This window comes from Drosophila arizonae, chromosome 4 (genome assembly GCF_054131065.1).
Source record: "Drosophila arizonae isolate 15081-1271.41 chromosome 4, UAZ_ARI_1.0, whole genome shotgun sequence".
Lineage (NCBI taxonomy): Eukaryota > Metazoa > Arthropoda > Insecta > Diptera > Drosophilidae > Drosophila > Drosophila arizonae.
The window spans coordinates 22929343-22942746 of record NC_142924.1 but is presented as its reverse complement, the minus strand read 5'-3'; the positions used below and the strand labels follow the sequence as shown (position 1 = coordinate 22942746).

Here is a 13404-nt window from a genome sequence, read left to right as displayed (position 1 = left end):
TTAACAGGCAATTTTCTGGTGCATGATCTATCTATATTGTATACACATATCTGTTTATATATGCAAGTATAGATATATACGTTCTATGTACAAATCGCTTAATTTCTAAGTTTCAAAGTCGGGTTGACACGCATGAAAACATTTAGAGACACAGATCATTTATTATGAGTGATGTTTCGAATCATGTTTTGACTTGTAGTATATGTATTATTTTATTATGACGTGTTTTTATATGAGGACGTGTTTTCCATAACAAGCCATTTCAGTCTTAGAGTTTCAAATAACCAAAATAATAATTAACAAAAAAAAAAAAATCTTATAAAATTTTCTGTGCAAAATCTTAATTACTAAATTTTTGTATATTCTTTTAGAGTTCTTGTTTTTCTGTTTCTTCATTTGCATATAAAGAGAATTTCGAAACAATGGTTTGCTAGGATAACTCACGCTTTTTTTTATAATTTTTCTTTTTTTTAAATTTATTATTACTTGAGCTGTTTCGTTTTTAAGCTAATATCAGTTTAGATGGTAGACAATCACACAGGCATACAGGTAAACATAAGAGTACAGAAAATAAAAATTGATATCGATATCGTGACACAATCAAACGGACTACAACAAATATTTTGGAGATATGTATATGGGTATATAGATATGGACCTTGAAATTTAATGAGCTTCTTCATATTCTTTTCTCTTCCTTCGCAAAACTCATTTGTGCTTAAGATAAAAGTAGTTTCTGTTTGATTGTATGTAGAAAAAAAACCTCAACTCAATGGCACCTTACCAGATTCTGGCTTAAGAAAATGAATGAGGTGTGGTACGATGAAAAATTACGAATTGTCGCTCTCAATATTGTGGGACGTAACACTCAGAGGCGATTTCTTGGGTGGAGCGCCATTTGGCATGGACATTAATCAAATTTCTCGCGCAATCGAACAATCGGGAGAATCACAATAGATCCCAGTGTCCGATCCAGCCACAGACCTGCTTAGCTATACGATTAGCTTGACCTTCTATACTATATTTAACTATGTTTATAGATGTATATATGTTCTACCAATATGGCGTATTTGGTTCCTGGGTCCAGTTCTTCTGTTGTGCTTTGGCAAGTGCATCGGTTAAAGTGGATCGCATTTGCTGGCTGGAACTACGATTTTGACCCTTATCATAGGGCGACAGGGCATTGTAGTAGAAGGGCGACCGTTTGCTGATGGTATAGTTTTTACCCTGATAAGAGATAGAGATGGGAGAGATGTTACTTGGATAATTCTTGGATTTTGTTCCTGGCACTTACATCATTATTGTCCCAGAATTCTTTATCATTTGTGCGATAGCAAATACAGAATTCCAGACGCTTGGAGGATGGTGGCAGCGTAATCTTGAATGAGAATGTATCGAAGACAACGTGGGCGCAGGTGGCGGGGCCGTAGGCTCTGGCATATGTGCAAAATATGTCCTGCTGGCTCTTCCAGTTGTCCCAGGTGACGCGCACAATGACTTCCTTGGTGAAATCAATGTTCTTCACCTTGATGGTGCCCACCACAATCGATTCCTCATCCTTTACAATGACATTCTCCAGTGAGACAAAGTCACGTTCGATCTTTTGTCTGTTGAGCAATATGTCAATGGGTAAGTTCAAGTAAGTTTTATTAGAAGCGGAGGTTTATTTTACCTGAATGTCAAATAGTCGGATGCTGGCTGCTTAAAGTCCACGGTCCACTGATCCGGCGGATGCGGGCTGACTAGTCCCTGTGTGATCTGCTCCAAAAACTTCATGCTCCAGTATGGCGGCACATTCGAGGGCTCGGACATCACGCGCACCTCCGTCAAAGACAGACCCTCGTCGTCAGCAAAGATCACATGCTTTTTGGGCAAGTGACTGAAAATGAAAAATAGAAAATTCGATTACAGAGAGTGGATAAGAGACTTCATTTGATTTGAAGCTGAAGCAGCTGGTTGCCTGCCAAAGTTCTTAAATATTTAACTAATTGAGAGGGATAGAAAGAGAGAGAGAGAGAGAGAGATTTTGCATTGCAGCCTTGAACCTATCCTTATCAGCTCTCGTGTTTCGGACCCCCCGTCTTTTACGATTGTTATTTTTACTTTTATGCACTCAAGTTTATTGTCTTTATTTTTTGGAATTAATATTGAAATTGCGACTTTGCATTTGATTTGTTTATATTTCTTTCTTTTATTTTTAGCAAATCGATGTTTAAATTTGACAAACACAAAGTCAATTGGGATATTTTTGTTGTTGTTGTTACTTTGTGACCTGCGTTGGCAGAGAATCGAGCTAATCGGAAGCTGTCACCGCCCATTGCCAATAATTTGGCATTTAAACATTTCGTTTCTTTCCCTATTTGAACCCAAAAAAAGACACTTGAATCTATAATCTTTGTGGCAACCTTGTATACTAAAAGACCTGGTCAGCTTGTATTGGCGTCTAATGAGATTATTTGTATATCTTTCCGTTCCACAATGTAGACAGAAATTTCATGTTTATTTTATTTTATTTTTAATTTAATTTAATTTTTTAATTTTACGTCACAGTTAAGTAGGCGCAAACAAAATATTTCTGTATATATGTATGTATGTATATATATTGTGCTATTTTGGTAGCCACGTACCAGATTTTTATCCAGAAAAATAAAAACAAATAAATAAACGGGAGACAGCACATTGCATTAAAATATCTTATTTTATGGCAGGAAGTCGACATATTTCTGCTACATTTGGAGATAAGTACGTTATACTTTTTTTTTTCGTATACCCCTAGAAGTACACTCTGCTAAAATTCGTAAGTGGATGAGACAGACCTTTCTATTGCAGTTACTAGAGATATAAGTATATATATAAATGTATATATTAACTGTAAGAAAGAAGGCATGTCTATTTCAATGATAAGATTAATATTTATCAAGCAATTTGTTAGGCAATAAATTTCTTGTATTAAAGTTTGTCATAGAACTAATTGAGCCGACAGGCCCCATAGAACTGTCTAAGAAGTGCATTTCACACAATAAATATGCTAAAAGGTAATTAAACATATTTTTACTTTAATGAATAGCAAATAGAGTAATATGGTAGGAATATGTTTGTTTATCCCTCTCTCTTTCTCTCTCTCGCTCTCGCTTTGTGGCCAACAATTTCTATTGTGGCTATTTGCTAAGTTAAATCAGTTTATTAGTCTGACGCCAATATCAAACAGCCGGCTGTTCGAGCTGCCAACGTTTGCTGATCGCCGATCGCCGATCGCTGATCACGCGCTGAAGGCGTGTGCACTAGTCTGCCTGCCTGCCTGCTTGCTGCATTTTCTTCAACAGGTTTGGCTTTTTTTAAATTTTTTGCTCGATGTTCAGGCGATCGATTCGATCGTTCGATCGTCTCTACTTTGTGTGGGCACCGCCTCGAAATCTTGTCTCGTTTTTTACGCGTTGCCGGTGTCAACTGCTGAATTTGTGGCTGCGGCGTTGTCGCATATCAAATTTAATAGATTATAATTTTTCCGATTTTCCAGTGCACATTTTCCATGCCGTTGCCAGGCTGGTTTTATAGGCTAGCTTGGCTTGAGGAAGCAGCGGACATGGAAACGAGTTTACATTCCTTTCTTGTTTTCTCTTCTTCTACTTCTTGCATGCATTCATTTACATATCCATATATATGATCGCATTACCCCCAAAATAAAAACAAAATAAATGCATATGGGTCCGGTTGACGCCCAGGCACAATAAAATAACGTGCGACTGCTTAATATGCACTGCACAAAATGGTGTAAGAGAAACAAGTTTTCCAAAACAAAGAAAGAGAAAAAGGGATTACAAAAGCGCCTCCAATTTTAGAAAATGATAAGACAGGTTTTTCAGGTGAAACCTTTTCCGACACATAGTTGGCTTATCGACAGTCCTTAGGTCCGCTAAACAGGCATTTATATGAATATGACCTTCTCAAATATTGCGTCCGACGGTCCGTCTGGTGACCTTTACATACAGCCTTGTCCGAGTCTTGAACTCATAATTACGACAAGGTGGTTCCGTCTTTAAAGTCTCGGCGCTCTTACTTTTACTTACGCAAATTGCTCACACTTTGTGGAGAGCGCACAAAATTAGATTTTACGTGGGTGACACAATAATTAGTCGAAATCATAAATATATACATATACATATATATATATTATGTATGTGCATAGCTGTGTATTACATTCGGAACACACATTTACAGATTTCGTTTTTGAAATCTTTTCGATGCTGTAGCACATCGGAACACGTGAATGGCGCATGCACAATCTATCTATAAATACTCACTGCCTACATCTACATCTTATGGACCCATGTAATTATGTATGTACATGTGCATGTGTATTTTGAAATATGCTTTTTATATAGCCGAAAAGTGGACACGGCGCAATTATCAAATTTTTAGTTTTGTGGATTCTGTCGTCTGTTCTGTGTCCTTGGCTTGACCTGGCCCGTGTCTGTCTCAGTGAACTAATTAAAAGTGTGGCATGTCTCGACAGACTCGTGGAAGGAAGTGGAATTCTTATTCTGATAAATGACAGCACAATTAACGGGTGAAGGAATCGCAATATTTTAAGAGCTTTGTTTCATTACAAATATATGTAAATGTAAATTTAACTTAATGATTTTTTATGATATTTACTTAACTCACAACGTCAACTGGCTTTGCTTCAAGTTCGCCAAATTGATGTAGAAGGTCTTTCAGCGAGATTCTTATTGAAATATCTAAATTCTTCAATGAGATTACGACGATCGATAAATATCGATTCTAGAAGATGGAACGATGGGTGTTTCACATAAAAGTATCTCTATTGAAAGAATGATATATGTATGCAACAATAAATATCGATACAGAAATATCTTCTAGGGCGCTTTATATTGAAATGCAAGGTAGACTTTTAAATGAACATTAATATCAATGTCTATAAAAGGTTAAGGTAGCCCATACCAATCCCGACTCTTAAATAAATTAACATTTTTCTACAGGGTATCTGCTAGTCACATACTCTCGACTACCTCAGCACCTGCAGTGGATGTAATTAGTGCAATACGCAATCGTAAACACACTCACTCAAAAAGCATTACTAGACATGTGTGTGTGTGATTGTGTGTGTCTGGTTTACATTGATAATAGGCATGCGTGTGTGCGTGTGTCGCCATTGCTTTTAGGTGATATCAGCTGGTGTTTAGCCTCGTCTAGACATGGCCTCACCAAAAATAAAATCTCTATAAAATGAGCTCCAACTGATGTGTGTAGTTGCGCCGTATTTTTCTTTTATTTATAGCCAGTTTTCAAAATGCCAAATTCAAGTGCATTGCGAATGGAAAGCGAATTTTTAAATGTAAAAAATAAAAATATAAGTAAAATTAAAAGCATAACAAACACTCTCTGACACGGTGAATTCTATGGAAGATTAAAGATGGTAATGACCGGATTTGTAAACTCTCTTCCTTCTGTTATCTCATTTCATATTTTGCTATCAGATATTTCGAGTACACGTTTGAGGTTATTTGCATATGTCGCATCTAGTATATCTACTTTTATTATGTACTCTACCTCGGCGTCATGCGCACGCTGTGACGTCCATGGGATCTATAAGGCGAGTACCAAACGTAATATTTCGATTTGTTTTCGATTTGTGTGTTGGGTTCTCTTGAGTTCTGGCCAAATTTGGCACAAACGACTTGGCCGAGTCTACATTCCTACTATTGAATTTCACTTTTAATCAGACTCGCAGTTCACATGCCCCCAACCGCAATCTAGTTCAACTTGCGGTCGGGGGCGTCAAAAAAGTCGACGGCGCCATTGCGACGTGACGTCAAAGGGATCGAGACTCGGATTACCGAGACATTATGCAATCTGCATATAGTCAGCTTACCTTTGCTTGCAGCTGGCCAAACCGTCCGAGTCGCTGCTTGCGTCTGTTGGCTCCGCACTCTCCGTGGGAGCGGCATCTGTGCTGGGGATGCTGGGGAGCTGGTTGGCTTTGTGCAGGCAGGATTTGCGGCTGAGGCACGATTTAGGCTGTGTGTTGAGCGCTGGGGCAGAGACCATGCGCTCCAGGTAACTGCGGCCAGAGCGGCTGCCCACGCCGAGGGGCGTGCCACCTGTTTTGGCGGGCAGCTGTTGGCCCTGGGCAGCGTTGGATGCGTTGTTGACCATAGCTTTGGAGGCCAGAGTTACGGCTTGAGGGCGGCAATAGCGCGCACTCAGGCTGTTGGGCTCGTCATTGTAACTGCAAACAGAGCAAAGATCAGAAATTTCTACATGAGTACATCTGTTATGTTCGTCAATCATATCTGTATAATACTTCTATAAATACTATATATACATATACATATATCCGTATGGGTTCTTAAATAATGCGCGCATTATAGCGGCAATCGTACGAGCTTGGGGCCACGCGGCGCTCACGTTTACTTTCTTTTTATCAGCTTGATAAGGCTGTCTTTATTCTGGGTCCGTCTTTTATTTCAGTGAGATAATAGCATGGCATTGTTCAGTGGCCATATACATATTTACATACCTACATATACATACTACACTATCTATAAAGAAATAGCGCCAGGCTTCTGCTATTATTGATAAGCGCAAAAGTTGTTGAATCTATTACGCACGACCTCTGCTCTTGATTTGAATAGTACCCCGTGGATAGGTTTTTGCCTATGTATGTACACACATATATTCACATATGTCTAAACATATTTACATATGTTTGTGTCTATTCAAATTTGTTTTACTCTCTGGCTGTTATGATTCATCATAGAGCTCTAATTTTGGAAACACCATGGGATAGTATTAAACTGTTAGCAATTTTTTTATTTTTTTTGCTGATTCATATCAAAAATTTTATTTCGGCTAGACATAGGCTAACTATAAAGCCAATGCCTGATAAGCCAACTCTTACGATTTTTTCATAATCTATGGAACTAAATTTTAATTAGTTCATTGCCAATTAGAGTTTGTAACTTTACAGATGATAACAAATTTCTTTTTAGTGGCAATCAATTTTTAATTGTCACTGTTTGTGAAGTCCAATCATATTAATACAAACAGCAATTATAGGAATGATGATGGTTATAAAAAATATAATGATGGGAATACATCTAATAAATAAAACATGAATACTAATATTAGTGTAATTAAAATTATATTGATACTAAAAAAAAAAAATAAAAAATTAATAAAAAATATGTAAGTATTAATTATAATAACTTTATAATACCTACAGATATAGTTAGAGCAAAATAAAAACAATTCAATTTTTGAGTACGCTTAGAGTAACATAAATCATTTGAGAAAATACCAGATCTTTTAGCTCGACTGAGATAAACAAATTTATATTTTCAGTAACTGCGTAGGTTTCTTTTTTAGGCCAGTTGCTATTTATATTATTAACTATATGCTGTTTCGGACGATTTTAGAATTTTTATTATTCATATATATAGCCCGAATATTTTCTGATATATTGTATCGCTGTATAGCTATTAAAAAATGTCAGCTGATTGATGCAACAAATGTCTGCGCAGCAAATAAAGCTTCTAGCCGACGATCAAGCATGGTTCGAAGCAATTGCTCCACAGACCCCCTCAAACAGTTGGGAACCAGTAAATTTCCCTCTCTCATAAAACTGCTATTTTTTTACTCAAGCGAAATTCTCGCTGTCAAGTTTTGCTCTCGAAATCTGGGCAAAAAAATAAAAGTTTGTTTTGATTATGCCATTGCCTTGATATAGAATGCTTTTTTAAATGCTGTTGTCAACCGAGGCATAGCCAAACATAATTTTATTTTATTTTCGGTACATTCGCACTGAGTCCTATCTGTATGGAGGAAATTTCATTAACCCTTTTGCACCTGTTGCAGTACCTTATGGCGTAACGAAAACTAAAGTCCGTCGTTGATCCGACCTTAGTAATACTTCTATGTATTGTATAAGTGAAGTATCAATATTTATCCATATGAATAATCAGACAGAGACTGAAAGGTAAACATCCATATTTACTTTAAATACTGCATAAGGCAATCGCGCTCATTGTTTATATTGTATTTTAGGAATGAAGGTATTTTGTAACGGCTTTATTGAGTCTGTCAAAATGGAGACGTCAAGCTTTTAGCACAGTTTCATTCCAGATTATAGATAAATACATGGGTATATCTATAAACGATTTCCTTGCATTTCTGTTTATATTATCTTTAAAATGTATTTCACTTGGGTATTACTTTTTTTATGGTAGGTCTTACTGATGTCATAAATAATATCGCACATTTTCCGATTCATTATTGATTATGTATGTTATGTAATTTAATCTATATTTTAGACCTCAAAGAATTTCATTTTTATTTTGTAATACACCATTTATCAGAGATTTACTTAATCAATTTAACATTCATTCAGTTTTTTTCCGTAAGACACGTAGGCAAAATTTGGAATATATCAGAAAATATTTTTCGCTATCTAATGATAAGAGAAATTCCACAATTTATATTTAAGAAGTGAGGCTAGCTCGAAGACGGAGAAAGTTTTCGTTTATAGGGTTTTAGCAAAATGGAGAATTATTTTTAGGTGTACCTATACTGTTCACAAAAAAAAAAGAATAAAATTAAAGAATAAATAAATATAATTAAAAACAATTGAATTTTGATTCGTTGCCGAATCTCGTGTATTCAATTGAATTCAATTAGTCAACCCAATTTCCTTTCATATTCCGAAAATATATTTGTATTTTATTTTATGAAACTTACTTCAGGGGTTGACGTTGATGTCCGCTCATATAGTCCGCTAGGAAACTAACGGGTGGACTGTGACTGAATATAGGTGGACTGTGCGAAATCATTTTATAGATGGATTTTCTCTATTGATCTCTAACAAGGAACTCTGATTGATTGTAATTAGCAGCAGGGCCTGCAAAATTAAAACAGAAATTGATAAGGTAAGAATCTTAACCGAAGCGTAAAATGTTAATTGGAATTAGCTATAAACAAAATGCTTGAATGCGAACGTTTACAAAAGCGATTCTAATTAGGAATGCAATGGAATATTTATTATTTTATGGCAATATTTGTATACTTTATACAGTTTGTTTATGTTTCAGTGAGCTGCTGATCAACATAGGCATTGCCTCGAAAACTTACCGTTGCTTTTTTATGACTTTGTTGTGTATTGCGCTCTCGTTCCTTCTCTCTCTTTTCCTCGCACTCTCTGTGTCTTCTTCTCCTACTCTCCGTTTATATATATCAATCTCTCTGTATTAAGGAACTTTTTCTGGTATCACTTTTCTTTTTTAGCCCAACTTCTTCTTAGAGATTTCTTTTCATATGTGCATCACGCGCGCTGTTCATGGGTTTGGCAACGCGCGTCAGACAATGAATTTTGGGTTGTGTAAAGATAAAAATTTGTATTTATTTTTATAAAAAATTTCAAATTTTCAACACACTGGCACACACAATTTTGGCAGCACCGCACAAAACAAAACGACAAAACGGATTAACAATAATTTAAAATTATTGAATTATTTCCCCCTATTCTGTAGGAAGTAAGAATTCGCGCGTTTTTCTTCTTAAGTTATATCTGATGTTATGTTATTTTTATTTTTAGTAATTTATTTGTGGTTTCAACGACACGAGCAATTAGGACCGCATCGCGTTTTGTTATTGCCAGTTGCACTCCGACTGTGAGTACCGTTCGCCTCGACGACTCAAAGACGAATAACTGATGTTGTTAGAGCAGCCCGCCGCCAAGACTGGCGGTCGGGCCTACCCAACCAACCACTGCGATCCCAGAGAGCGCTGAGCGCTCAGCGCTGTCGTCGTATGCTCTGGAAAGCGCTCGCTCTCTCTTGCTCTCATTAACAGCCTCTGCCGCCCTCTCTCACTGTGTCCGTTATTCTCGCTGTAAGCGTGTGGCTGCATTTTAATGACAGTGCAGCTATATGTAGTTGCTGTTGTTGTTGCTGCTGCTTTTACAGTTGTTGCCCTGGCGTCCAGTTTAGTTTAGTTTAGTTTGATTCGTTTGGTTTGACAGCGATTTTCGTCAGGCTAGGCGCCGCCACAGAGCCAAAGTCACTCAGTCAATCAGTCAGGCTGAATGGACATGATCAGCGAGCAGCAACGATCATTAGCTCGTGCGCTCGTTTTCGAAATTTGTTGTTTTATTAATAAATACGATCACTCGTGCCACTATTCACACACATCGCAACACATTTAGTCGTTATGTCAAACAACTTTCCATATTATTAAGAGTGCCTACGTCTGCAGTTTGTAGCCAGCTGTTTTGCTTTTTTCTTCAATACGTTTCATTTACTTTGCTCTTTCATCCTTTCGCCAGGTCGATAAAAAAACAACAAACCAAAACTCACCGAACGAGTACCCACTCAATCGTTTGAGTGCCCACAACTACTTGCTGGCGTTCCAATGGTTCGAGTGGTTTTCCTTTGTAAGGTCTGGGGGATTATACATACATACCTTCAAACATACATACATAGTTGGCTGCAATCGTGTAACCCAAACACCTTTACGGCCTACGCTTTTCTTTATGCAATTTATGTTTGTTTTACGTTGTCTCTGTCGAGTCGACAGCTCTAAATCAATTATGCTTTTTTGGGGGAATTGTGTAAAAGTTGTCGCTTCGTAATCTTCTCTTTTCATCGACTTTCTCATGCGCTACGTTTAAATGCAGCTGGCATATTGATTGTGCTACGTGCATGACACAATCGTAGTGCTTAAAATTTGAACAACTAAATTAACATACACCTGGAATACGTTTAAATTAAAATAAACTTCAAACATGCATTTTGAGGAGTACAAATTCTATTTATAAATTCAATTAAATATATCATGCACTTAATCACAAGTACTGTTACTTTGTGTTCATATGAGCTAACTGTTGAATCACAATTGTCCAGTACTTCCCTTAAAATTCCATTTAAAATGACTTGGGAGCGTTCCATTTCGTGATTTAAAGTACCCACATCATTCGAAGCATAGATGACGACGACAACTCTCTGAAATTTTCGACGGTCTCTGCCACGCATCGTCGGGGACTGAATCTATTTCTTGTTGCAGTGCATAGAAAGTGACATAGCGTGAATATGTGTGTGTCTGCATGTATGTATGGGTATGGCGTGCGTGACTCGTTGACATTCAGAAATGGCGGCCTAGGTCTTAGTCGTGCCTAGGTAGTCGACGAAAATGCTCTCACGATGCGTGATCTTTCAAGTCTCTAATGATAATGCAGTTTTGGTGAGTTTCATGAGGAGGGCTCTAACAAGTTATTTGCTCAAGTGTTTCGATTGATCTGTAACCACTGTGCCACTTTCGAGGGGTGTCGCACACGCCGCCCCAAGTCCAAGCAACTTATTTGCTTTCGAGCCCCACAGCATCAGCAGTCTGGTTCCAGAGTGCACAAGCCGGCCGGCCGGCTGACTGGCTGGCTGGCTATTAAGCTAGCTATCTAGCTGGCTGTCTGGCTGTCTGTGTGTCTGGCACTTGTTCACCTAGTCTCCTCTCCTTCCTGACCACCACCCGATCGCCTTGGCTGGAAGCCGGTTTAGCCATGCATCGTTTCTGGATTCGCGTCGCATGCCGCATTTTTTTCCGGCCACTTCATCAGCATTCGCCTATATATCATTCCTATATGCAGCCCGATCTTGATCTCCCTTTCTCTATCTCTCTGTCTCTCTACTGGTGCAGTGCCCTTTGAAGCGTTGGCCATGAAGTACACTTGAAGCTCTGCAAATATCATATATAATATAGCCAAGCCAGCTGGTTGTCTATTTCTGTTATACGTATGAATGTATGTATGTATGTGAATAGACCCTTAGACGCACAGCGGATGCGATGCATTATTTAATCGACGACTTTCCAGTTTTGGCCTGCGTGTGGGACACAGATCCACTTGATATGCCATAGTACAGATATTAGCTTAAAACTAGTTTAAGTACTATAAAAGCAAGAGACAAGGAGGAAGAAAGTTAATCGAAATACCACTTTGAAGGCGGCAAAATATTATAATAATCCAAAAGAAATCGATTATACATCTATGTATGTATATCTGTATCTGCATATACATCATACATAGGGTTGTTCGCAGAACTCCAATATACTTTGATATTGATATTTGATAATTTTTCGAGCCGGGTAACACTCTCTGACTGCGTGAATGGCAGCCAGTAACCGATGTTAACACACATTTCTTCGCTGGAATCAAACAAGAGCCACGTTGTGCCCTCGACAGAGCCAATTCAATTTTAGTGAATAGAAAAAATATAAAATATTGCAAACATAATGTCCACGTTGTCTGGCAAAGGGTCTAGACCTGAACGCTCAACAACCTGCTGATGAAATCAGCCGAGCCGTCAATATCAGCAACATCGTCGGCGCCATTAGTGAGATTAGTGAGGTGATAGTCAGTGATTATGTAGTCTATTAAAAAATGGGCGTACCTAGAGCTTGTTTAGCTGTGGAACTGTGTAAAACTGTAACGTATACTCGATGCCCGCCCGAAAGTTTAAATTTAGAAGCGAGGCGTGTGACTTGACGCCTATCAGCTCTTATCAATGCAGGCAGAGCGCGAGATCTGAGGTCAAGTTGGGGCGGGCGCAAGGGTAGCTGATAAACTGCGCAGCATAAACTAAACACAGAATTCATAAATATAGCTGCATTTATTTTTGGCCGAGGAAAATCATGCCGTAACTGACCTAGAGCACCTGATCGCGGCGTGATCAATTATTTGGCAACAGATCTTCCTCTCTCTCGAAATCGATTTGAATAGCTAAAGGAATCGGTTACGACTACATGCATTCAATTCGCATTAGCGTCGTGTATGTAATGCCGTTTAATCATTTCAAATAACGGTTATCGTTGGCGTGAGGGTCAATGGAATAGGCGCTTAGAAAATATAATCGTCGATCGATTAATATGTGTGTTATTTTTTGCAGTTTTGCTTCTGTTTTGCATCGCGTAATATTGCCTCGTAATTTTCCATTGTAGCTCTCGCTCGAAACTTAATTATGCGACTTATTATGCAAATATATACGTCCATATGTCTATATGTATATGTTTATATGAATGTATACAATTAAGCGTCGCAAGTCTACATCTATTTAAAGACGCGGGCCTTGTTTGTGGTTTGGTCGAAGCCACGAACACGAGCCGATCACGTTTTTCACTTGTGTTCGATCGACACCCTCGATCGAGTGGAGCAGAGTAACGCCTAAGTAAACACCCAGAGCAAATAGTTTGAGAATCTGAAAAATCTGTTTCATTGACATCGCAGAGACGCGACGTCTGCTCGTAATTATGATATCGCTCATAGCGGCCCATTGTGTCTGCTGATAAGCGAGCCCACTCCTCGCCGAACAATGTAACAGCCGAGACCTAAAAAACAAACTCT

General features: G+C 38.1%; 1 protein-coding gene and 1 long non-coding RNA gene across 3 annotated transcripts; one reads left to right on the top strand and one right to left on the bottom strand.

The window, feature by feature from the left end:
- Positions 1-446: 446 nt before the first annotated feature.
- Positions 447-9745, bottom strand: Gbs-70E (Glycogen binding subunit 70E). 2 transcript variants are annotated; one of them, XM_018008386.2, is made up of 6 exons: positions 9147-9744; positions 8757-8916; positions 5893-6249; positions 1672-1878; positions 1294-1606; positions 447-1226 (listed from the first exon to the last, which is right to left on the bottom strand). In XM_018008386.2, the coding sequence occupies exons 2-6, from the start codon at positions 8846-8848 to the stop codon at positions 1053-1055; spliced, it is 1143 nt and encodes a 380-aa protein (XP_017863875.1). In that variant the 5' UTR covers positions 8849-8916; positions 9147-9744; the 3' UTR covers positions 447-1052. The 2 variants fall into 2 exon arrangements, with proteins under 2 accessions (XP_017863875.1, XP_089322593.1); XM_089466467.1 differs by lacking the exon at positions 8757-8916 and having other exon boundaries at positions 9147-9745.
- LOC149269422 (uncharacterized) lies at positions 7633-8282 on the top strand. The gene is made up of 2 exons (XR_016269620.1): positions 7633-7998; positions 8067-8282. It is a non-coding gene; the product is annotated as an uncharacterized LOC149269422 (long non-coding RNA).
- Positions 9746-13404: the final 3659 nt, after the last annotated feature.

What these genes read in the sequence shown, in the direction of transcription:
- Gbs-70E (XM_018008386.2), bottom strand. Translation starts at nt 8,848, where the DNA reads ATGATTTCGCACAGTCCACCTATATTCAGTCACAGTCCACCCGTTAGT. An exon ending in CATCAACGTCAACCCCTGAA is followed by an intron (nt 6,250 to 8,756) that starts GTAAGTTTCATA and finishes CTCTGTTTGCAG; the next exon opens with TTACAATGACGAGCCCAACA. An exon ending in TTGGCCAGCTGCAAGCAAAG is followed by an intron (nt 1,879 to 5,892) that starts GTAAGCTGACTA and finishes TTTCATTTTCAG; the next exon opens with TCACTTGCCCAAAAAGCATG.